Source organism: Channa argus, chromosome 12 (genome assembly GCF_033026475.1).
Source record: "Channa argus isolate prfri chromosome 12, Channa argus male v1.0, whole genome shotgun sequence".
Classification (NCBI taxonomy): Eukaryota; Metazoa; Chordata; class Actinopteri; order Anabantiformes; family Channidae; genus Channa; species Channa argus.
In genome coordinates, this window is record NC_090208.1 from 8,747,664 (window position 1) to 8,773,381 (window position 25,718).

Consider the following 25,718-nt stretch of genomic DNA (forward strand, 5'->3'; position numbering starts at 1 on the left):
GGTGATCATAATGTTATGAGAGGTTGTTGATGTATTTTTTTTTTAACCTATAGGACAGTGACTAGAGGGTGGATAATTATCTTAAATTTAGTTTTGTACTGCAGTGGTGTCTATAACCACTAGTTTTTTGTTTTTACTCTTTCATGTAAAAGTGGAAACAGATCTCTACAAAATAAAATTGAAAATAAATCATAACCCAAATCATAAATGGTGCAGCCAACTGGTTTGGAAAGTCACACAATTAGTTAAATGGAGATCACCTGAGGGAAGCGAATGTGCTTAAAGGATTGTAGTATAATAACACCTGTATCAGGAAGGTCAAGTTACTGGTAAGTCAACATGCTGGTGAAAAACTACACCGTGAAGACAAAAGATCTCTCCAACATTGTGAAATGTTTATTGAAAGCAGAAGTCAGGGGATGGATTGTGGCCTCCTTCACTAGTCTCCATATGGGCCATTAAGTTTCTCAGGATGGCCTGCTCTGCTCATTCCTTCCTCTTTTTCATGATAGATTTAATTGTGAGATATTTAAAGAAACATTCTCGTATCCAAGAATCCAACAATAACATATCAACAATAAATCAAAAAATAAGCAACCATAAAGAATTAAAAACGAAAAAAAAAACGTAATTAACGGACTAAATCTGTTTCGAGATCTAATGTAAGAAAAGTAAAAATGATTCAAATGTAACAAAGAAATAAATGTTTTCAAATCAATTCAAAATGTAATGTGAGAAATAACTGAAAAATTACGCGATGTTTCAAACCAGAGAACGAATGTAGAAAGGGCAAATGTAAAATAAGTAGCAGAGTGTTCCTCAGCAGTTTAAAGACACAGCAGACATGAACAATGATAAGAAAATACATATAAAATATAATAATCTTTTTTTTACTCATGCAATACACAACCTGCCGCTTCTCAGTGATGGGGAAGTCAGCTGCTCACGGACACATAGAAGATATGACCACATTTCACAGTCAAAAGTCACCACCATATTTATGAGCAATAAATATTCATAAATATATATTTATGTATACTTATTTTATATTTATTTATGAGCAATTTATCACACAGCTGTTGGACAAGCAAAAAAGCAAATCTCCAGAAATGTGATGTTTCCACTTTTAAGATAAGTACTGTTTACTTATCTTAAAGTTTGAGATCAAACTAAATCTCTTTTTAAAATTATTAGAGAATTGTTCAGATTTGATACATGGCTTCCTAAATTCCTTTAACTGCGTTATAACTCGATACTTTACCCTGTCTTCTTAAGCCATGCATGTGGAAAATGGAATGATGTGGTTGCAGCTTTGGATGGACACTGGCATTTTTTTTTTTTTTTTTTATTATTAATTTCATGGTAAAGCTCAGCAACAGTTTCTTTGAGAGGACAATTTGTTCCAGGAAATACCTCAAATCCTGTTTTTCTAGTTATTTTCTCCCATTTCTTTTGAAGTTGTTCCAAAGTGTTTGTATGCATATATTCTCTTTTAGATTGGCCATTGAGTTCCCAGAACGCACTCGCTAGCCACTTGTTCTTTTTGTCGCTGTAACAGCAAAAAGCCGACCAGAGTATCGAAGGTACATTAACCCTGTTATTGAGCTTGTCTCTACCAGGCAGTGCTCCAGTCACAACGTAGCCTTCATTCTGCAGGCAGTATCCTTCCAGGACACACTTGACACAGGTTTCCATTTTCCCCCAGCTGCCCTCGTTGAACGATTGAACTTGTGGAACCGTATTTGTCAGAGTGAACGTAGACTTTTTATCACTTTCATTAAATGCATAGGAACATGGAAATAAATGGCCCCTACTGTATCTAACTTGATCTTTATAATCCTGGTCACTGGCCTGGTGGTTGTACTTCACACTGTTACAATCCTGCATGTTTCTGCCCCTCCTCAGGTGTTCAAGCTGCAAAAGTCCAAACAGACAGTCAATGGCACTGATACTACATCAATGTGATACAGTACAAGATGTTTACAGATTTAGACTAATATAAGTATGAGTATTCCCCATATTACATTTATTAGAGAAAAACAAGATGTTACTAGGTTGAACATACTGTACCTGTGGCTCTATCTTCCACGGGGGCCTGGAGAAACAGAGCTTTTTTGTGTCAACTCCTGCCCCTCTGAACTTGAAAGCAGAAAACACTGGGATTTTGTTCTTGGTGTCATACAGTGTCACAAACCTTTTCTCATCATTATAAGTCTGGCATATGCGTTTGTATCGCTGCTGCTTATAAAATTTGCCCTTCTCCAAGATGTCTGGGATGTTTGGAGGAGATTCCCTAAGGAAAAATCCTTCACACTGTGTCATCGACTGCACCACTTCAGATAGTGTGGGAGCGATGGATAGGAGGAGGAGGAGGACAGAGAGGTACAAGAGACACCACGTCTTAAGGGGAGTCATCATCACACTTGATCAGAGGAGAAAACACAGGATACTGGATATTAGATATTACTGTGGTACAACTCTACGTGCAGTTTCTTTTGAGGAAGGAGTCTATGTGTTACAGACACAAAACATCAGATGTTTAAAGTTCACTGCCACAATAATCATCTTTATATTTAGTTCTGGGGCAGCCATTTGTGAAAGTGAGGAACAATATGTCGGTGATGTTAGAACCAACCCCGTCTCCTAAAAATTTCATTCCTATACAACTAAACTGCAAATGCGATTACATTGCTATTGGACACTTCAGGAGCGCCACATTTGACACCACAAAAATGACTTCATGTACACATAGCTGAATAATATCCTATATTGTTTTCTGCTGAAATATGCGATCTTGCAGTTAAACATCAGTAGAGCATGGAATTGATCTCGGGTCTGTGGCTTGACCTGCACTTTATGCACCCGCTGTTCCCTTTCCCCTAATAAAAGTACAGTTCCATTCTTTCAACAAATATAACATCAGAACGTAATAAAGAACTCATCATGTTCGCTAAAAACCCAATCACATTTGCTGTTTATTTGTTTAGAACCAATAACAGTGAAAAGATTTCTCTAGAGGCCATGTAAGTATTTATGTATTTAATAATCAATAGTTGTCTGCATAGAAAATATGCCAATAAAAACTCACCGTCTTAGAGCCTCACAAAGTCTTTCACTGTGTAACTGAACCTCAGATATTAAGTGAAACTGTGAAAGAGGTCTGGTTTTATACTCACTGGAGGTGTGGTGCAGGGCTACTCCCACCTATGAAAGATTTTTTCTCCCTTCATAAGCTCCTTTCTCTTACCCAAAGTTGTCCCTGGTGTAAACAAAGACAACGCAATTTATCTGCATCTTTCCCCTTTTTGTTTTCTTGTATTGCACTACTGATGAATTGAGGATTGCTTTGAGGAGGCTGATGGAGAAGTACAGAGAAGATCAAAGGGAATTGCATTCTTCGTAGATTTAGAGAAAGCATATGACAGAGTGCAGAGAGAGGAGCTGTGGTATTGTATGAGGATGTCTTGAGTGGCAGAGTCAAGTTAACAAATCAAAAATAATAAATTTTTTGACAAAAACCACTTTGCTGCAAATAGCAGCAGGTGACAACATGCTCGTTAACGTTAATGCTTTGGTTGGTTAAATTATAAATCGATGATGAGTCACTTTTAATAATTTTAATAATAAAATTTGTAATTTACAAACTTAATGATAACGTTTGATTTTAAAGACAAAAATCCATCAGCATGTTACATGTGCCACTATAGGAGCAAATACACTGAATAAGGTCTATTCTAATATCAAACAGGGCTTTTGGACAAAGCCACAGACCACATGTCTCTGCTCTTTATTCCAGCATATACCCCCTCAGGAAAAGTGGTCTTATTACATCCAGAACTCTCATCAGATGCAGGAATGCTGTGTTTGAACATCAGGACCCAGAGCAGCCCACCTTAGCTGTCATGGGCTACAATAAGAGCTGCATGATCAGTGTCACTGTGGACAAGAGCTTCTAAATCCAACAAAAAGCCCTGGATGACAAAAGAAGGGCAGCACCTGCTCAGGGAGAGGAGCATGGCATTCAGGTCTGGTGATGAAACTGTGCTGTTTAATCTGTATGTATTTCTTAGAAATGTTAATTTCCTGTGTTATGATTCTTGTAAGAGAGATTTAATGAGATACTATGAGTGTAGGAGCATAAGAGAAGTTTACAGTAGCATTGCATAAGAGTTATTTTTATATTTACACTGCATAATTTTTACTGTGTCACTGTGAGAAGGTTTTCCACAAAGACAAATTGCTCTCAGCTTTCTTTGCCTTGTCATACAAAGACAATCAGAGGTTTGATTGCATCAGAAAAAAAACTGTAAAATCATCTTACAGTTTCTATCCTTCAGAATTGTCACTGCTGTCTGATAAATGTGTTCCTGGAAGCACTACAATGCATTTCATGTACTGTAAGTGCCGTAGCACACCATGTTGATGTCAAGTGTTGATGGAAACTGCGTTGGATCATGTTGGATCACGTTGGTCTCCTCTTGACCCACAAACAGCACAAGAACACTCTATGAAGACAAGAAACATGTAACACTGCACGTTCTGTGAAATCCTGAGACTGTGTACGTACAAACTGTAAAGAGCCAGAGTTAGCTTAGCATTTTAGCACCACTCTGGCTCACCACAGTTTGTAACTACTAAAAAGTGAAGGTATATCTAATAAGATGTTGGTGTTGTTGACACCATGGTCTCTTTTTGTGCACTGATTCAATAAGCTGATCAGCCAATCAGAGTGAATTCTTTTACCACTGGACCAACAATGATTCAATATGGTCAATAAGCCAAAAAGCCACTGTCGGGGACCCGACTGTCTCCGGCGGTGCACTGCACACATTAGGCTGATAGACGCTCCCTGGTGCCAGCTGTTGTCCTGTTGTGCCCCGGCCTTTACAGTGAACAACTGGATCAGACAAGCTGATCAACTTCTCTCTTTGACACTATATAGATAAAATATAACTGTACATTTTCTATGTATTAAGAAGTATGTTTTCAAATACTACATCATTTAGAGATTCAAATTTTAATTATACTGTAAAATAAAAAGTCAAATGACCACATTTCCACAATGCTGTCAGAGGGTTCTTCATGCCAGTAATGTTTGTTGAAGGAATAATTTGAAAATCGTCAGTTGAAAAAGTGAAAAAGTGGTAGATAAGAAGACGGTTTCTCATGTCTGTCTACAAAACAAGGCTTCAGCCAGCAGCTCATTAGCTTTAGCATAAAGACTAAACACAGAAAAGCTTAGTTTACACCTCATTTCATGCTGTTTCCTGTTTCTGAGGGGTTGTGTGAAATTATTTAGCATCATCATTCAACCCATAATTTTTATAGGTTATTGTCCTTACACATCTTCCACAAGATGCAACAAGTTGGAGAAAAGAGAAGTTGAAAGCAGTGTTGCATAAGAGTTTTCTTCTTATCAGTGCTGCACAGCTTTTACAGTATCACTATAGCCGTGTCATTGTTCTCAAAGGTGGGAGTGTGAGGGGTGAACACTATCTGTGTCGCTGCTCAACAATAACAACACAGAGACTTCACATTTTCTATATTAGACACTGTTCACCTTAAAACACCACCGTAGACCAGCTTTGGGTTGAGGGCCCATCCCTGGCAAGGTACTATATCAAATGTTTTTTGGGCCGAGACATTTTCTGAAGAAATCAAAATGCGTATTTCAACATTTAGCTGCTCAGCCAACATTAGCAATCATAGAACTAAGTTTGGTAAGAACATGCCTGAACTAAAATTATTGCAGAGATGATAAAATGTCACACTATGTTTTAAAATAATTTGTGGAAGAACTGGAGCTATGAGTGTCAGTGTCAGATGAATGTTTTCCACAAATTGAAATCATCCTTGAAGGCTTCATAACCAGCAACAGATCAGAAAATGTCCTGTACATGTACCACTGTCAGTTTTGTGCATGAACACGCTAAAAGAGCAACATTCGCTGAACACAGGGACAGATTTAGTGATTGGGGGGCCCAGGCAAACCCAGATATGGGGCCCTCCCCCATGCTCTTTCTTCAATCTCAAGCCATGAAAGTTCACAGAAGAATATTACTTCGAGGATCTGTGTATTTTATTTATTAATTTAATTTATACACTGGCAAGAAAACATTTAGAAACTCCCACACTTTTCTATCATTCCATTATTTTTGTTGGTTTTATTTAGTCCAATGCTTGTGAAAGAGTCACAAACACACAAAATACACAAAAAAAACCCACTTCAATTTAAACACAATTGAGTTCAGAATAATGGTCAAATCAAATGTGCATGTTAAAGTTTACTTTGCATCTTATAAATGTCAAAAGATTTTAAACGCATTCAGAAAATATCATGAGCTGAATAACCAGAAAATCTGAAAGATTTAAAATATAAGGAATGAGTCATTCAGTAATTAATGATTGAAATAAGGAAGTAATTAAATAAATGTGAAGTAAAAATTTATTTTATAATAAAGTGAATAAAAATTGAAGGAAGTCTGGTTTTTATAGTCACTGGAGCTGTGGCAGTAGACTATACTCCCACCTACACAAGACCCTCCCCTTTTTTGTTTGTTTGTTTGGTTACAGTTGCTGTCAGTTCAAAAGACAGTGAAGAAGAAAAAAACCATGGCAGCTCCAACATCCAAACAATAAAAATTGAAAGATGAAAACGAGGTGTACAGTACAAGTACAGAAGTAATATGCAGGACAACGGAGAGTAAAGATAGAATAACATCACTGATAATGATCAAAAAGTTCGATATAAGGAAATGATGTTGATAAAACAAATAAACAGAGGTGATAATCAAAGCTGCTTTCAACTATAATTAACCCTCTTGGGTCTTCTTTATTGTCACTGATGCCACAACTCTTTTGGTATGATGCCCAAATATTTGTATAAATTCCAAACTGTAAAATAAAAGCAAGTAATTCACATCAGTTTATTTCAGCACTTGTTCTTTGAATACACCTGCTGCAGTAATGCCACTTTATATTAGAACCCACAGTAAACAATGCGCCAATGTTTACTGTTTTCACATGAAGACCCCAAAGGTTAAGCAAAGTTTTAAAGCCCACAAAAAGCAGAAATGCATACTTTGGTGTAATTTGTCTCCCCCTACAGTTGATAAATATGCATGAGGAGGAAACAACCAAAGCAGGAAACTTTTAAGGGTTTATGAAACTTTGTATCTGCAGTTAGAACAGTTATAACTATGTTAAAGGTTTTGGGGTCAGAACAATGTAATCAGGACAATTCTAATATTCAGAGGTAAGAATTATGGATGTTATTGGAGTTTTTGGAACTCATTAGATTCCTCTTTACGTTAAATATGGGATCGTTCATGTTTTACCTTTCTTTGTAAAGCCTACCTTTGGACAATGTTTGTGGGGTCCTGGGGTTGAAGAAAAGGGGTAGTGGTAGTGTGTGGGACCGAGCAAGCTAAAGTCTAAACAAACTTACTAACAGACAGAAAGTAACACAACTAAAAGTAACACACAGGGGAACATATATAATGGTTCATAACACACAGTTTCCCATCTTACACCAGCTGTTGTCACTGCAAGATTAAACTTGTGGAACAATGCTCTTTACCTCTTTCATCATTTGCATAAGAAGATAGAAATGAATGACTCTTACTACAGCACTGGGATCTTGTTCGTTGTGTTTCAAACTATTACAAACATATCACTCACTTTCCCACAAGTCTGGCAAAGGGCTTTGTATTGGTGATGGTTCCAACACAGGATTTTGGCATTTTCCCAGATGTCTGGGAGCTGTGGAGGTTTCTGAAGAAGAATCCAGTCACAGTGTTACATGTGTGTTACAGACAGAAACTATCCATGAGGAACAACACGTTGGTAGTTTAGAAGAAATGATCCCTCTTCAAGCTCTGTCTGTATTCAAATGTTTATTAATTATTATGATTGGGCCTTTTTAAGCTTCGCATAATTTTTCAAAATGTAATAATAATAATAATGTAAGGATGAGTTAACTGGTTAATGAAGAGGAATATGTGCTGTACTGTAAATACACTGTTCAGCCATAACATTAATCAGCCATAACATAAATATATATTGTAAAATAAACTGAAAAACAACTGCAACAAAAAATAAATGTTTCAATAATCTGCTCTGTGATCTTTTCAAGAGCATCCACACTTGTGTTTTTGTAAAAAATGATCAGCCACAGATTTCTCAAATCTTTGGCACATTTCTTTTGTATATTACAGTTATATTATTAATCAATGGAGGCAAAGTTTCAGCTTTAAGAACATGTTTTTATTCATGTGTCAGTCTTCAGTTAGTAAATGATAAACACACAGCTACAGTTTCTGTGTGAAGCCAGTTGGTTCTTTCAAAATAATCCACCCTCTGTTATACAAAACGAAACAGTTAGAGTACACAGTTATACTGTAATAGTATAATGTATTTACTAATGTACTGTGATATAAAAAATCTTCAAATGGGGAAGAAATATATCCAGTGCCACCATTCATCCAGCAATGTATGGCTGAATATAGATAACATAACAGACTTTAAAGAAGTTCCTTTAGTGGTCAAGACAACTTCTTAACCAGACATAAGCTTTGGGGGAAATTGACTTTAATTAAATAACATATTGTAATGGGAATTTTGATATGTTAAATGTATTAGATTGGAAGGGACTACACGTTTAATTTCCATATAAAGAAGACACCCCTCTATTTATGATCATTGTGAACTTGCAGTTTTACAACTGACATTTGATCACTTTGGTGTTATAGCATGTTTAAGTCAGTAGATGGTGCTACCATACTTCTGTGGATCCACTAAAGGGACCCAGCAAATGTGCTGCTCAGTAATAAACAAGCGCTGGCGTTGGCAAGACACTCATTCCTGTCTCCACTTCATCAATCCACAGTGCACCTGGGCCTCGCTGCTGTTCCAGATTTCTGGACTTTAGGTCTGGTGCCATTAACATTAAGCAGACTTATTGACTTGAATTGTTGTTTAGTTTTATGCTTTTTGAGCCATTTACAGACATTTGATTGAATAAACTCAACAATAGATAATAAAAATAAATGTGTGAATGTGTTTCCAAACGTCCTGCCAGTGTATCTCACGTATATTAATTTGCATATTACATCATGCATATTGTTTTTATTACATGTAATTATACTATGTTATTCAGATATAATTAAAATAATAATAATGAGACTGATTGTTACTTATTTGGTGTTTGTAAAACACGAACATGAATCAGTTTTGTTTGAAGAATTACTCTTTTTTTGTGTTTAAGACCATAACTGAATTCATCAATGAGTATTATGAGAAAATCAAAACTCTAAGGACTCCGTCTTTTAGGGATATTTTTAATATGCTTTAAGCAGGAGAGACAAAGTTTCAGTTTCAAGAAGATGTTTTTCTTTTTTCCAACAGTGTAATGTCAATAATTTTTAGTTTACGTTTTGCATGTTTTAATTTCTTTCGTATGATATAAAAATGTGAGTACCTGTTAAATCAAATGTCAGAGTAAGAGTAAGAGAACACAAGGAGCTGAATAACCACTTGAGAAAATCTAAATCACAAATTAAAACTTTCACAAGAATTACGAATTAACTAAATAAAGGACAAATAAATTATTAATCATTCAGTCCACACAATAAATGAAATATAAGCAATTTGATATGGCACTTATGAAACTGTGATTAAGAAAACTGTGATTTAAACAACGATTTTTTGAAAATTAGCAATTAGCAAGTATTTTGGCAATCACACTGCACTATAAGAAACGTTTATTTTAGTTAACTTTTATTCACTTAAAAATGATTTAGGTGAATAAAAGTTTTGGAACCCACTTTCAAAGGAATCAGTTCTTCGTCTTCTTCTTTTCCTCCTCATCCTCATCCTCCTCTTTGGTGTGGGCGTTGACAGTAGCATTTTCGATTTAATGCAGGGTAAAGCTGAGCAACAGTTTCTTGTAGAGGACAGTTTTGTCCTCCAGGAAATGCATTAAATGTTTTGCTGCCAGTGCTCAGTTTATCATAGAGTTGTTGCAGTGTCCTTGTTGCTACATATACATTAGGGGACTTATCTTCAACATTGTTTGCCCAGAACGCACTGGCCAGCCACTTTCTGTTTGTCTGATTGTAACAGCAGAAAGCCGACCAGAGCATTGTGGGAATATTAACCTTGTTGTTGAGTTTCTTTGTACCAGGCTGTGCTCCTGTCAGTAAGTAGGCTTCAGGATCATCATTATTGTTTCTGCAGTGTCGATCCAGGACACATTTGACACAACTCTCCATTCTGTACCAGCTGTTCTCATTGAAATCTTGTACTTGTGGAACGATGTTTGTCAGTGTGCAAGTCGACTCTTTACCATTTCTATCACGTGCATAAGAAGATGGAAATAAATGACCTCTACTATAGTTTTCATTATTTATATAATTATTGTCACTGGCCTGGTTGTTGTAATTAGCACGGTCACTTTCCTTTATGTTTTTGTTACTCTTTGAGTCTTCAAGCTGCAAAATTGAAAACAGTCGGTCAGTACTGACACTGAACCAGTGTGAACAGTAGTTTATCACAGATGCAATGATTTCGTCTAAAGAAACGCCTGAGGGCCATAACATCACAGACGTTGAGTTATATGTTTTGATCAATTTCTCTAAGCTTTTATTAATATGCTTATGTACTATAGATGATGCAATCCCACAAATTTGTTGCTGTTTACTATTCTTATGTTGAAACATTTGTCCATGCAGTCAGAATGTTTAACATAGCCCCAAACGTACTACTACTAACTGACCTATTGCCAATAACCTCATCAGTTGTTCCACAAGGTGCTGATTTTTTTAGCATTAAAAATTGTATTACGTTGTTATTCCATCGTAACTTTTCTGATGTTCTTTTCAAAATAAAGAAAAATTAATCATAAAATATTAAATTAAGATAATGTGTTAACAAACCTGTGGCTCAATCTTCCAAACATCCTTTTTGGGTCTTCCTCCCTCTGCCCCTGTGTACTTGTAAGCAGAGAGCACTGGGATCTTGTTCTTAGTGTCGTAGAGCGTCACAAACGTGCTGACATTCTTATAAGTCTGGCAGATGGCTTTGTATCTCTGTTTTTGCTGGATTTCACCCTTTTCCAGGATTTTTGGGACCTCTGGAGATTTTTCCCCAAGAAGAAACCCTTCACACTGTGTCATCGCCTGCAACACTTCAGATAGTGTGGGAGCGATAGACAGAAGGACACAGAGGGACAGGAGACACCACATCTTCAGGGAAGTCATCATCACACACCTGGACAGAGGAAAAAACACACAATTTAAATATAAATATCAATATTAGGGAAAATATGTTTGAATATTTACATTTACATTTACATTTAGTCACTTAGCAGACGCTTTTATCCAAAGCGACTTACAAGTGAGGTACAAGGCAGCAAAAATCTAAGTCAAGGAGAAAACATCATAGCAAAGTCCTATCAGAAATGTGTTCACAGTTCATGAGATGCAAGCGCGAGAAAGATTATTGGGAGAGAGTTTGCTGAGCGTGCAGCGTTTGGTAGCTCGTTCCACCATTGTAGGATCATTGCGCTAAAAAATTTTGCTTGGTGTCTTCTATGCGGTGCTGGGACCACCAGACGTCGTTCGTTGGCAGACCGCAGCGAGCGGGAAGGATTGTAGACTTGAATGAGTGAGTTGAGGTAAGCTGTCGTGCTGTCGTGTTAACCACCCTGTAAGCAAGAGACAGAGCTTTGAACCTGATGCGAGCAGCTACAGGAAACCAGTGTAGAGATCTAAAAAGTGGTGTGACATGGGTCTTTTTTGGCTGATTAAAAATTAGGCGAGCTGCTGCATTTTGGATAATCTGCAAGGGTTTGATTGTGGATATCGGTAACCCCATCAACAAAGCGTTGCAGTAATCAAGACGAGATGTGACCAGCGCCTGTACAATGAGTTGGGTTGTATATTCCGTGACGTAGGGTCTGATCTTCCTGATGTTGTAAAGAGCAAATCTGCATGCCCTAGAGACTGAGGACATGTGGTCCTTAAAGCTCAGTTGGTCGTCGATGATGACCCCCAGTTTTTTTGCCGAGTTAGTGGGGACAATCACTGTAGATCCATTGTTGATGCTGATGTTGTGTTGCATCAAAGGTCTGGCTGAGAAGACAAGGACTTCGGTCTTGGAGAGGTTGAGCTGAAGGTGTCTCTCACTCATCCAGTCTGAGATATCTGAGAGACAAGCAGAAATGCGCGATGAGACAGTGGAGTCGTCCGGTGGAAAGGACAGGAAGAGCTGTGTGTCGTCAGCGTAGCAGTGATAGGAAAGACCATGTGAGTGAATGATGGCACCTAGGGATGAAGTATAGATAGAAAAGAGGAGAGGACCAAGAACTGAGCCCTGCGGCACACTGGTAGAGAGGCTATGAGAGTTAGAAAGATGCCCCCGCCAGGATACCTTGAAGGTTCGTCCCGATAGGTAAGATCGGTAATATTGGACCAGCGATGAACCAGGAATATTAAAGTCACATGATTATGTAACAGATAATGGAAATAATTACTGCAGTCTGTTACATTAGCTGGTAGAAGAAGCACTCAGCATTCATTAGTACTATACAGGCTAATTTCATTCATTAGGTCACTTGGTGGACAGTGTCATCCTCTGTACAAATGAGGTGGAGAGCAACTGAACACAGTGTTGGAACATTTTTTATTTAACAAATCTATATACAAAAATAAAAACAAAATACTTTTTCCTGTCGAATTAAAAACAGATCTCTGTAAATGTATGTGACTTATTTTATTAATTGCAAGTATTCCCCACCTTTCGATGTGCAGTGAGTTTGTTTCAAGTGACTGTGGTAAAAGTACACTCTGTTGTATCTGGAAGGTCCAGTTACTGGTGAATTAGTATCCTGACCAAACCTTATTTTCATATGAAAAAAAAACAAAACATATGTTGACGGTTAAAAACTGAGGAGGGATTCCTCTCTAAACTCTGTCTCTAGTTATTAACCAATAGTTCACCGAAAATATAACAAGAAAAACGTACCTGCTCAGAGCCTTTTGAGGTCCAACAGTGACGTGAAACAAACTGTGGACCTGAACCTCAGATATGAAGTGAAACTGTGGTGGAAGTCTGCTTTTTATAGCTACTTGAGGTGTTGTGATAAGCTACTCCCACCTCCAGTAAGTTTTTCCCTTCACAAACCTCTGCCCTTTTCGAACTGAATTAATTTTTTGGTGAGAGCACTACATTTAAAATTCACTACACATAGTAATAATTTTAATAATAAAATTAGTAATTTACAAATAAAAGTATAATGTTTGAGGCAGTGCTACCAAAATCCCATCAGCATGTTACATGTGCCACTATAGGAGCAAATACACTGAATAAGGTCTATTCTAATATCAAACAGGGCTTTTGGACAAAGCCACAGACCCCATGTCTCTGCTCTTTATTCCAGCATATACCTCAGGAAAAGTGGTCTTATTACATCCAGAACTCTCATCAGCTGCAGGAATGCTGTGTTTGAACATCAGGACCCAGAGCAGCCCACCTTAGCTGTCATAGGCTACAATAAGAGCTGCATGATCAGTGTCACTGTGGACAAGAGCTTCTAAATCCAACAAAAAGCCCTGGATGACAAAAGAAGGGCAGCACCTGCTCAGGGAGAGGAGCATGGCATTCAGGTCTGGTGATGAAACTGTGCTGTTTAATCTGTACTTACTTCTTAGAAATGTTAATTTCCTGTGTTATGATTCTTGTAAGAGAGATTTAATGAGATACTACAAGTGTAGGAGCATAAGAGAAGTTTTCAGTGTCATTGCATAAGAGTTTTTTTTATATCTACACATTTTCGCAGTGTCACTGTGAGAAGGTTTTCCACAAAGTTAAATTGCTTTCAGCTTTCTTTGCCTTGTCATACAAAGAAAAGAAGTTGTGTATCTATTTCCTAACCTGTACAAACTGTAAAGAGCCAGAGTTAGCTTAGCATTTTAGCACCACTCTGGCTCACCACAGTTTATAACTACTAAAAAGTGAAGGTATAACTAATAAGATGTTGGTGTTGTTGACACCATGGTCTCTTTTTGTGCACGGATTCAATAAGCTGATCAGCCAATCAGAGTGAATTCTTTTAACACTGGACCAACAATGATTCAATATGGTCAATAAGCCAAAAAGCCACTGTCGGGGACCCGACTGTCTCCGGCGGTGCACTGCACACATTAGGCTGATAGACGTTCCCTGGTGCCAGCTGTTGTCCTGTTGTGCCCCGGCCTTTACAGTGAACAACTGGATCAGACAAGCTGATCAACTTCTCTCTTTGACACTATATAGACAAAATATAACTATAAATTTTCTATGTATTCAGAAGTACGTTTCAAATACTACATCATTTAGAGATTCAAATTTTAATTATACTGATCAGAAAAAAGTCAAATGACCACATTTCCACAATGCTGTCAGATGGTTCTTCATGCCAGTAATGTTTGTTGAAGGAATAATTTGAAAATCTTACAGATATTTTGTCAGAGTGGTAGATAAGAAGACGGTTTCTCATGTTTATCTACAAAACAAGGCTTCAGCCAGCAGCTCACTAGCTTTAGCATAAAGACTAAACACAGAAAAGCTTAGTTTACACCTCATTTCATGCTGTTTCCTGTTTCCGAGGGGTTGTGTGAAATTATTTAGCATCATCATTCAACCCATAATTTTTATAGGTTATTGTCCTGACACATCTTCCACAAGATGCAACAAGTTGGAGAAAAGAGAAGTTGAAAGCAGTGTTGCATAAGAGTTTTCTTCTTATCAGTGCTGCACAGTTTTTACAGTATCACTATGGCCGTGTCATTGTTCTCAAAGGTGGGAGTGTGAGGGGTGAACACTATCTGTGTCGCTGCTCAACAATAACAACACAGAGACTTCACATTTTCTATATTAGACACTGTTCACCTTAAAACACCACCGTAGACCAGCTTTGGGTTGAGGGCCCATCCCTGGCAAGGTACTATATCAAATGTTTTTTGGGCCGAGACATTTTCTGAAGAAATCAGAATGCGTATTTCAACATTTAGCTGCTCAGCCAACATTAGCAATCATAGAAGTAAGTTTGGTAAGAACATGCCTGAACTAAAATTATTGCAGAGATGAATAAAATGTCACACTATGTTTTAAAATAATTTGTGGAAGAACTGGAGCTATGAGTGTCAGTGTCAGATGAATGTTTTCCACAAATTGAAATCATCCTTGAAGGTTTCATAACCAGCAACAGATCAGAAAATGTCCTGTACATGTACCACTGTCAGTTTTGTGCATGAACACGCTAAAAGAGCAGCATTCGCTGAACACGGGGACTTAGATTTAGTGATTGGGGGGCCCAGGAAAACCCAGATATGGGGCCCTCCCCCATGCTCTTTCTTCAATCTCAAGCCATGAAAGTTCACATAAGAATATTACTTCGAGGATCTGTGTATTTTATTTATTAATTTAATTTATACACTGGCAAGAAAACATTTAGAAACTCCCACACTTTTCTATCATTCCATTATTTTTGTTGGTTTTATTTAATCCAATGCTTGTGAAAGAGTCACAAACACACAAAATACACAAAAAAAACCCCACTTCATTTTAAACACAATTGAGTTTAGAATAATGGTCAAATCAAATGTGCATGTTAAAGTTTACTTTGCATCTTATAAATGTCAAAAGATTTTAAACGCATTCAGAAAATATCATGAGCTGAATAACCAGAAAATCTGAAAGATTTAAAATATAAGGAATGAGTCATTCAGTAATTAATGATTGAAATAAGGAAGTAATTAAATAAATGTGAAGTAAAAATTTATTTTATAATAAAGTGAATAAAAATTGAAGGAAGTCTGGTTTTTATAGTCACTGGAGCTGTGGCAGTAGACTATACTCCCACCTACACAAGACCCTCCCCTTTTTTTGTTTGTTTGTTTGGTTACAGGTACTGTCAGTTCAAAAGACAGTGATGAAGAAAAGAACCATGGCAGCTCCAACACCCCAACAATAAAAATTGAAAGATGAAAACGAGGTGTACAGTACAAGTACAGAAGTAATATGCAGGACAACGGAGAGTAAAGATAGAATAACATCACTGATAATGATCAAAAAGTATATATATAAAGATATGAGGAAATGATGTTGATAAAACAAATAAACCGAGGTGATAATCAAAGCTGCCTTCAACCATAATTAACCCTCTTGGGTCTTCTTTATTGTCGCTGATCCCACAACTCTTTTGGTACAACGCCCAAATATTTTTATAAATTCCAAACTGTAAAATACATTTACATTTACATTTAGTAATTTAGCAGATGCTTTTATCCAAAGCGACTTACAAGTGAGGTGCAAGGCAGCAAGAATCTAAGTCAAGTCTAAGTCAAAATAAAAGCAAGTAATTCACATCAGTTTATTTCAGCACATGTTATATGAATACACCTGCTGCAGTAAAGACCCCAAAGCCCCAGGTGAAAGGTTAAGGAAAGCTTTAAAGCTCCAATAGGCAGAAATTGATACTTTGGTGTAATTTGTCTCCCCCTACTGTACATAAGTGTGACTCACTTTTACACAAAAACTGTAAATATGAATGAGGAATTAATAAAACAGCTGATCCAGAACAAGCAGGAAAACAGACTTGCTCACAAAGAACCAAAGCAAATTAAATTTTGTATCTACAGTTAGAACAGTTATAACTATGTTTATGTTTTGTGGTCAGAATAACGTAATGTTATTGGAGTTTTTGGAACTCATTAGATCCCTTCTTACATTAAATAATGGATCATTCATGTTTTACGTTTTTTTTTTGTAAAGCCTACCTTTAGACAATGTTTGTGGTGTTATATGGTTGAGAACCAGGGGTTGCATGTGGGACTGAGCAAGCAGGCAAAAGGAAACGGGTTTAACAAAAGAAGGTTTTGATTTACCTCAAAAATATGAAAACAAATCACAAAATATTGGGCCCATAAAACTAATTGATAAAACCACACAGGCCTCAACTGAATATGAGAAAATTATCCCTAAACAAACATACTAACAGACACACAGTAACACAACTAAAAGTAACTAAACCAAAACTAACACACAGGGGAACATATATAATGGTTCATTATCACATACTTGATCAGAGAATGAAACAAAGAATTGATGATTCCTTGTGTCTGAATATTCTTTGATATTCAGACATATCATATTCAGCATTGATATGTCTGAATATCTTGGACAGACACTGAACCAGGGACATAAAATAAAGTCACATGATTATCAGACAGACATAAACAGTAAATTATTTTTGTAACCTGCTTAACCAAGTGGTAGATGAAGCTCAGCCTCAGGCAATATAGGTTTGAGCCTAAAACTGCAAGAGAGGAAGTACAGACAGTATGTAACTGCAGTATTTACACCAAATATCTGATGTGGCTTGACCTCTGCCAAAGTGATCAGCAGTATAGTTTGTAATCCTGCATCTTATTTTCTGAGAAACGGTATGTTAAGAAGATAAGCACAAGAACAATTGTCCTCACAGAAATTATAGCGATAAGCCGAAAGGACAAAAAAATAAAATAAAAAAATCCTACCTTGTTAATTCTTCATGACTTTTTTTCTTCACAGTCTTTGGCAATATTTGAGGTATCATCACATCTGAATATTTTTTGTAACAACCTACAGGGTGAAAAGTATCAGCACACCATCTTGTCCTTGGAGCCACAATTTGTAAATAATAAATACTGTGGCCAAAATATTAGAACCACCTTTTAATATAATGCACTTCACTACAACTCCACCACCCACTATGACCTCAATAATACACACATTGTGGAATTATCACCTTTCTGACAGTTTCTTCTTAAGAAAGTAGAATAAGAAAGTAAAAAGTAGTAGAAAGTAGAAGGCAGAGCTGCTTTATTGGAATGTGTTAGTTTGTACAGATGTACCTCTTCAAGGGGCGTATGTGTGTACCAGCAGTTTAGCACTTTATGGAGTTGAGAGAGTTGGTCAGAGCAAATTGAATTATTGACTAAACTCGTTAATACTTTATGGTGCTTTGTTTAATCATTCAAAATTTTAAAAGTAATCTTTGCTCACCATGACTTGCAGATAAACTTCATTTGACCTGCAACTTTGAAGTGTCATTGTCCTGCTACATCCTCTATCTTATCTCAGAGAAGTTTAATTTTCTTTGAAGACGTTCATTGTCTTGTGTTTCATAACCAACAAAACACTAGGAAATGTCCAAAAAGTCTGTAAATGCACCACTGTGTTATAAGTTATGCAGATTTCTTGCATTTGTACTATTTAAAAAGATTAATTAGTGGCTTTAACAAAGTGCTTTAGTTTGATGAGGTTTGAAGCTTCAATTTGCTAGTGAAGTGTCAGCAAAGCATTAGCTTTAGCTGTTTCACATATTCTTTCATTTTCAGTACAGACTGTATTTTCCTCTTGTGAATACTCCAGCTCACACAAGTGTAATTCTGTGAATCCGGCACAGTCTACAATCTCTTATTGGTTGGGAACTCTATAATCCACAGTTGTGTTTTTTCAAAGAAACCAGCAGAATAATCTGGACTAAGCAGAGAAGCAGCACTTGAACCAGACTGTATAATGTAACGTCCATTCTTTGTCTGTGGAGCTTTTTTCACCAAAGATGGACCCTATTTTTCATAATATAAAAACATGTCACCCAGTGTAGTGATGTGGCTTAATGATGTGTTTCTTAAAAACTTTTGAAAAACAATAGAGGTCAGTGGTACAGACGAGTAAGCTGGAATTGTTGGTTTGAAAATGACAAAAGAGAGAGAAAAAAAACACACATCGATCAGCCAAAACCTAAAAGTGCAGTGGATTTAATCTAATCTAGCAGTAAGTGCTCCCCACCCCCGTCCAAGTGTTAGAGAACGTAATGTGTTCAGTTGCAGTGTCATTGCCAAAAACAGCATCAAGTGGCAAAACATACAGTGATAAGATTACGACAGACAGCTGTGGAGTTGGAAACTGAAGTTAGTATAGAATAATCAATTCAGTAAATAAAACTTTAGGTCATAGTTTCTGCTTTGTTGTAGTGTTTCGTTTGTTTTGTTCGTTCTGGGCCACTGTGGTGAAGGGGGAACCCACTCGTGTGTAGATATAAAAAGCTTGTTCTTAGCTACAGGCAACACAACAATCCCAATTTTCAGGTGATTACACACTAATGAAAGCATATTTAGAAAACCTAATTTCCATTTCTGCTAATAAAGCCCTAAAATCAAAGTACCACCTGGTAGTGTGATGGTGAAGTGACAGATGGAGCACAATGTTCAATCAGAATTTTGACTTGACTCAATCCCACACACACTGCCTCACTGAAACAAATAATGACTGTGGCTTAATCCACCACAGAGAATAGTCCCCAACAAAATCACTGTTTTCTTCTGGCATGATACTGAGATGAAAAGACAATAGAGGAGGAGAAAGTTTAGAGGCATCCTTAAAAAAGATAAAGAGGACAGAAAGAGGCAAGGATGGAAATTTTAAAGGAACGGTGGAGGAAGACAAAGGAATGGATAATACAGAAATAAGTACAGAGAAAAGATGATGGAGAAAAGGCTTTTTTTATTTATTTTTATTTTTTTTGTCCCTTCAGCTTATCCCATGAGTTCAGGTTCACCACAGCAGATCATTGTCCACATGTTGATTTGGCACAGTTTTTACACCAGATGCCCTTCCTGACACAACTCAGGCTTTTCTACCGGGCTTGGACCAGCATTGCACAGCTGGGGAGGGGAATGGGCTGTTAGGGGTTCAGTGTCTTGCCCAGAGACATTTCAACATATAGCCAGGGCCGGGGATCGAACGGGGTCCCTGGACAACTGCCTTTACCAACTGAGCTACAGCCGCCCCTTCAGAGAGTAAAAAGATGGACAGACAGATGTACTTATGTGACACCTGAGTAGTAGAAGACATATATACAGAGAACAACAACACAATGACTCTTTCTTCAAATTATATTAAACCCTCAATAAGCAGGATTCAGTTCTTGCTGATTTGTCTCCCCCTGCTGTCCCTAAATGAAATTCACTTAATCTTCACCCTGTCCTGCGACCAAGTTCTGTCACACCTGGATGACTGCCGACCTGCACCTGCACATTGTTTGTGGACTCCAGCCATGTCTTTAGTACTGATGTCATTGACATTCTGACAGCAATGTGTTAGAGTGGGAGACTACATCAGTGACCCCGAGTTCCTCAGCTCTCGACCTCCACAGGACTTTGAGCTCCCCCCTAATTGTCTACTCCCTCAACACCACTGACGGCACCACCAGTTTGAGTTCTTCTCAAGGACAGAGGTACATGTGCATTTGTTTACAAGCTAAAGCTGTTACTGATTCAGCAAAGAAAGACTCAGGATTCAGGATCATAAAAGCAAATATGATTAAATAGTTAATGAGTTAATGATTATGTTCCAATGGAAAGCATATTTGTAATGATTGAAGCACTAATAGAATTAGACAAAGTTTGTGTATTTATGTTAAAGAAAAAAAAAACACACTAAATATGACGTGGCTGTTATATTTTAATTTCTTCAACCAACACTCAAACTTTCTCTGACCCTAAACAGGTGCTGGAACATTAATAACCCTGTAGTCAGACAACTGGATGTTTAACTGCAAGATTGTACATCTCAGCAGAAAATAAAGCAGGATGTTTTATATTGCTGAATGGAAAACCATTCATATACATTACATACAAACATATCCTCATTAGGTTTAGAGAAAACTTGGTCTGGTTGTAATTACCTTTGCCAGAAAAATGTATTAGCATCTGCAGTTTAGTTGTATAAAAACACATTTTTTCAGGAGACAGTGCTGCAGAGTAACATTACAGGAGTTTATGCAAATATGACAGCATAGTTTTAAGTATGGTCACATTAGCATTAGCTTCAAGCTTCACTTGTTGTCATCAAATGTACATATTCATTAAGAGCTACGATTATTATTAGATAGAAAAAGTATGAAATCCGTCTTTTACTGGCCCTGAACATCAGCATCATCTAGTACATATAATAAATATACATTTATTACATATTACATATTTTTTGGGTTTATATTAGATGTAACAAATCTTGATTATGTGTTATTCAATAATCAGTAAACCAATATATAAAATATTAATGAACAGAAAGATGTTCACATGCTGAGCTGCGCTTTGTGGTTATGATCAGGCAAAACAACAATTTTTTGAGAAATATTATTTAATTTGTATGTGTTTGATTTGTGTAAGATGTCTCAATAAACAACGTGAGACAATCAAGACTGAGTGGTTCTTCCCAATATTTATTAGACTTGTTAATAGGAGGGACAACATTAGAGCTTCAAAAATATATTTTATACATCTTAAACCATAGGATATATTGACATTTAGTACAAATTCAGGCTTTAAACAAAGAGTTGTTGTAATTCCTCTCAAATGGGCTGAAAATGGATACTTGTTATCAATCAAATGTTAAAATTTGTGACAAATAGGTAGTTATGCAATCCAAAGTTAATCAAATAAAATAGTGAGCAAATGAAAAATGTCAAATTCAAATGCAAATGAACAATTTTATTAAAATATAAAAATTTAAACAATCCCATTTTACTCTACTGTGAAGGTCAAGGTGGACAAGGGCAGTTATGTTTAATTTGTCTGATTGTTTGATCAGCAGTTGTGTCAACAGGACACTGTGATCCAGGAAAAAACTCATATTGTTGGTTCCCAATGGGATCTTGCAGTGGACTTGTATGTATTTTATTATCAGGTGAAGCTTGAACATTGTTGCCCCAGAATGAATTTGCTATCCACCTGTTCCTGCCATTATTGTAGCAGCAGAAAGCCGACCAGAGCACTGAGGGAATATTAACACTGTTGTTGAGTTTTTCTGTACCAGGCTGTGCTCCGGTCACTACGTAGCCTTCAGAAACATTATTACTGTTTTTGCAGAATCTTAGCAGGATACATCTGAGGCAGTTCTCCATATTTACCCAGCTGCCCTGATTGAAGTTTCTTGCTTGTGGAACAATGTTTGTGAGAGTGAACGTTGAGAATTTGTCATTTTCATCAAATGCAAATATACGTGGAAATAAGTGGCCCCTGTCATAGTCAGTGGCATTTTCATAGTCCATGTTACTGGCCTGGTGCTCGTAATGATGAAGCTCACTATCCTTCATGTATGTGTCACCCTTTGGGTCTTCAAGCTGCAAAAATAAAAACACTCTGTCAGTGATTCTGGTTTAGATTTTTCCAAAATAACAGGTTTAGATGTTGTAGATTAAAGTGGTGTAGTTCATTTATTACATATTACAATGACGGATAGATCAGGGAGAAGAGATACAGTTAAAATGTATAATTTTACCAAAGTCAAGATAATGTTGGTCTATATGAATTCATCCATACTGTGTCATCATTATGATCTGTGTTATTGCCCTGGTGCTTGTTGCCCATGGAATCTTTTCTAAAGTTGGAAGGTTCACTCAGTGCGACTGATGTTGAATCAATGTAAAGTAGATTAATCGTGAACCATAAAAAAGTGTATTATAGGGTTATTTTAGATACTAACAAACCTGTGGCTCAATCATCCAAGAAGGCCTGCTTGTTCCTGTATTTTCCCCTTTGTACCTGTAAGCAGAAAACACTGCAATCTTGTTTGTAGTGTCATAGAGCGTCACAAAAGTTCTCTTAGTTTCCTCTGAGATCTCGTCCTTATAAGTCTGGCAGATGATTTTGTAGCGGTTCTGGTCCATGATGTTGCCATCAACCAAGATTTCTGGGATCTGAGGAGGGTTTTCCTCAAGGAAAAACTCGTTACACTCTGACATCAATTCCACAACTTCAGCTAGTGTGGGAGTGATGCAAACGAGGAGGAGGACAGAGAGAGGCAGGAGACACCACGTCTTCAGGGACGTCATCATCACACACTTAGTGTGAGAAAAAATCAGATGTGAAAGTTTGCTTAACCAAGTATTTAAATAACCAATGACTAACTTTTAAAATTAGACATTTAAAAAAAAAAAGAAAAACAAATGTGTTCAAAGTCTTGTCATCAGCCCGAATTTTTTCATATGACATCAGTACAATAAAGAAAGGAAGACCCCAGGTGTGACCACATTAGGTGAAGAATACAGACACACCAGAGCTAATCTAATCGGTCTTTTCTTTCTTTGAGAATATGACATTTAAAAACAAGAATTTCACATGTGAAACACATTTACATAGTTGCAAACTGCAGGTAATTATGCTGTTAGATGATCACTTCTTCATCACAAAGACAAAAGAGATTTAGAAAATATTTGAAAAATGCTATGAAAAATGTAAAATCTTTCTATGGTTTAATTAATGATTGTGTGGACTTTTGGAAATATCCTACCACTGTGTTAAACTGCTTTTTAGAGTAAATTATTAACACTTAAATAAACTGTAGAACTTTTTTAAAGAGTGTGGTGCTAAAAAAATGTCAACATTTATACATCTGAGGTCAGTTCATGTCCACACCAACCTGTAGATGGTTAATATCTAATGTTGATTTTGTTCTGTCCTTTAATTTGCTCATGTTTCACAGACTTAAACATTCACAACAAAGATTATTTGCATAGAAGACAAATAAGAGAAGAACAAACAAAAAACAGATTGATCCAAAAGGTGCAGCTGAAGCCATGTTTACTACACAACCTTACCTACTGTACTTCTGTCCTGTTTTTTTTGTCCACACCCTGGTAGCTCTGTCTCTTCTTCTTTCTGTCAGTCTCTCTGGCTTGCCTTGGTTACTGTTTATGTATTCTCACCACTATTTGATTTTGGAGGAGATTAGCTACCTATTTGCATTTTTAACTGACTCTTGATCCCAAGCCATGTGAGGACACAGCATAGACACAGATGGACAGGTACAAACACACACACACCATAAGTGCTGTAAAAGACATGCAAAAGTCCTATTTAGATGTAGTTAACTAGCATACAGGTTTTTGATACTGGACTGAATGTACCCTTTTACTGTATGTAGGGTTTGAGTGTGTGGCTGACTTGAACTCAACTCAATGAAACAGTTATTGAGATGGTTCACACCTCATAATTCAGTATACTCACACGATTTAACTAGCAATTTAGTTATTGCTTCAGAGGCTCAGAGTAAGAAAGTGGCCACACAATTTAATTCACAACCAACCACCTTTCGCTTCACAGCTGGAAGGTTTCCTCTGGGTAATCTGGTTTTGTCCCACAGTCCAAAGACGTGCATGTTAGGTTAACTGGTGACTCTATTTGGCAGTAGGTGTGAAAGTGAGTGGAATGGTTCAAATAGTGTGAATGGTTGTTCATCTGTGTTTGTTCTCCTGTATGGATCGTCTAACCTCAAGCCAACCGGTCAGGACTCCTGGTGTCATGTTTGATTGAGAACTGAAATTTAAGGATTATGTGGGGTCTTTCACCAAATTTGTTTTTTATCTTTATTTATGTGCACTATTCATTTATTGCATTTGTTATATTTTTTACAGATTATTTTCTTATTCTTCCTGACTGATCCTGTGAAGTCTAATCAGATTGGATGGAACGTGCCAATAAAATTACACCTTCAGGTCTCTCCACAGTGGTCTGTGGGGTTTAAGTTTGGGATTTGGTTTGACTACTCAAGCACAGTCAGAGACTTATCGGGAAAAAACTTCAGCTTTGTCCTGGTTGTTTTCTTTGAATCATGGTCATGCTGAAAAGGGATCCATCACATGTTTTCTTTAAGAACTTTTATAAGAACCTTTAAAAAAACATTAGGACTGTTTTGGTATATTTTAAAGTCAAACATTTATAATGCCGCCTTGGGAAACGATGACCAGCTTGCATGGTTAACAGCTATGTAGCCTGATTAGATAGAGTTTCTGCTAGTTCCGTAAATTATTGTGTCATCTGCACACGTTTGGCACCCTTTTTACAGCTTTGAGGTAGATCAATTTATATCAATTTAAAATATCTAAGTAGAAAAAGGACCCAATATCGTACCTAGTGGTACAACTAGTTTACACTTTAGAACTGGTGATTTCAAAGTTAATTTAAGCACACTGATGTCTACAATTAATTTATTGGGAAAAACATTTAAATGAAGAAAGGACAACTCTAAATCAAGAGTTACAGAAAAGGACAGAGCACAATACTTGCATGCAAGTTGAAAATGAAATGCACTTTGTTTTACTGTATATATCCTTTGGGATCACATTGTTTGGAAAAACAAAAGGAGGTTATTATAGTAGGGAGGATATGTATATTTTTGTAAAGGATAATATTTGGTCTGTAAGAGAAAGCACCTTGTATCAATGTTTGATTATTATGTATTTTTTAATTTATTTTGTATATTTATTTACTTTAAAATTATTATTGGTTGATCCAGTAGAAGCTGTTTATATTTTGTGTCGTGAAATCCCATATGGGAAGGACCACTTTGATGGTATGACGTGACAATAAAATAATTTATTAACTCAATCTTAGATGAGGTATATGACATTAACAAACAACTGTTCTTTATTGAAAATAATGTGTTATGAGCATCTATTGTACAACTACAAATTAAGCCTTTAATAAACTGAGTGTTAACTAAACTTGCCTCTTTATGTGTTACTATTGAGAATTACAACCATTACTTGTAAATTGTTCTGAACACATTTGCATTTACTCACCATTTTTGCATGTGTCTGTGTTTCAAGATAAGAGCAGTAAAACACACATGCA

General features: G+C 36.7%; 3 protein-coding genes and 1 pseudogene across 3 annotated transcripts; all 4 read right to left on the reverse strand.

Annotated features, from left to right (window-relative positions):
- Positions 1-394: 394 nt before the first annotated feature.
- Positions 395-3,122, reverse strand: LOC137137763 (endonuclease domain-containing 1 protein-like). The gene is made up of 3 exons (XM_067524408.1): positions 3,089-3,122; positions 2,071-2,422; positions 395-1,914 (listed from the first exon to the last, which is right to left on the reverse strand). Exons 2-3 carry the CDS (start codon positions 2,416-2,418, stop codon positions 1,258-1,260), a joined length of 1,005 nt encoding a protein of 334 aa, XP_067380509.1. The 5' UTR covers positions 2,419-2,422; positions 3,089-3,122; the 3' UTR covers positions 395-1,257.
- Positions 3,123-9,293: 6,171 nt separating this feature from the next.
- LOC137137767 (endonuclease domain-containing 1 protein-like) lies at positions 9,294-13,080 on the reverse strand. The gene is made up of 3 exons (XM_067524411.1): positions 13,024-13,080; positions 10,935-11,268; positions 9,294-10,490 (listed from the first exon to the last, which is right to left on the reverse strand). Exons 2-3 carry the CDS (start codon positions 11,259-11,261, stop codon positions 9,870-9,872), a joined length of 948 nt encoding a protein of 315 aa, XP_067380512.1. The 5' UTR covers positions 11,262-11,268; positions 13,024-13,080; the 3' UTR covers positions 9,294-9,869.
- On the reverse strand, positions 11,275-12,605 carry LOC137138022 (uncharacterized; annotated as a pseudogene).
- An 8,207-nt stretch (positions 13,081-21,287) lies between the features above and the next one.
- On the reverse strand, positions 21,288-23,784 carry LOC137137769 (endonuclease domain-containing 1 protein-like). The gene is made up of 3 exons (XM_067524414.1): positions 23,684-23,784; positions 22,574-22,927; positions 21,288-22,207 (listed from the first exon to the last, which is right to left on the reverse strand). The coding sequence occupies exons 2-3, from the start codon at positions 22,919-22,921 to the stop codon at positions 21,626-21,628; spliced, it is 930 nt and encodes a 309-aa protein (XP_067380515.1). The 5' UTR covers positions 22,922-22,927; positions 23,684-23,784; the 3' UTR covers positions 21,288-21,625.
- Positions 23,785-25,718: the final 1,934 nt, after the last annotated feature.

Excerpts from the sequence above, each read along its gene's own strand:
- LOC137137769 (XM_067524414.1), bottom strand. The coding sequence starts at position 22,921 with ATGATGACGTCCCTGAAGACGTGGTGTCTCCTGCCTCTCTCTGTCCTC. Across the intron at positions 22,208-22,573 it reads CTTGGATGATTGAGCCACAG|CTTGAAGACCCAAAGGGTGA; the intron begins GTTTGTTAGTAT and ends TTATTTTTGCAG.
- LOC137137767 (XM_067524411.1), bottom strand. The coding sequence starts at position 11,261 with ATGATGACTTCCCTGAAGATGTGGTGTCTCCTGTCCCTCTGTGTCCTT. Across the intron at positions 10,491-10,934 it reads TTTGGAAGATTGAGCCACAG|CTTGAAGACTCAAAGAGTAA; the intron begins GTTTGTTAACAC and ends TCAATTTTGCAG.
- LOC137137763 (XM_067524408.1), bottom strand. The coding sequence starts at position 2,418 with ATGATGACTCCCCTTAAGACGTGGTGTCTCTTGTACCTCTCTGTCCTC. Across the intron at positions 1,915-2,070 it reads CGTGGAAGATAGAGCCACAG|CTTGAACACCTGAGGAGGGG; the intron begins GTACAGTATGTT and ends GGACTTTTGCAG.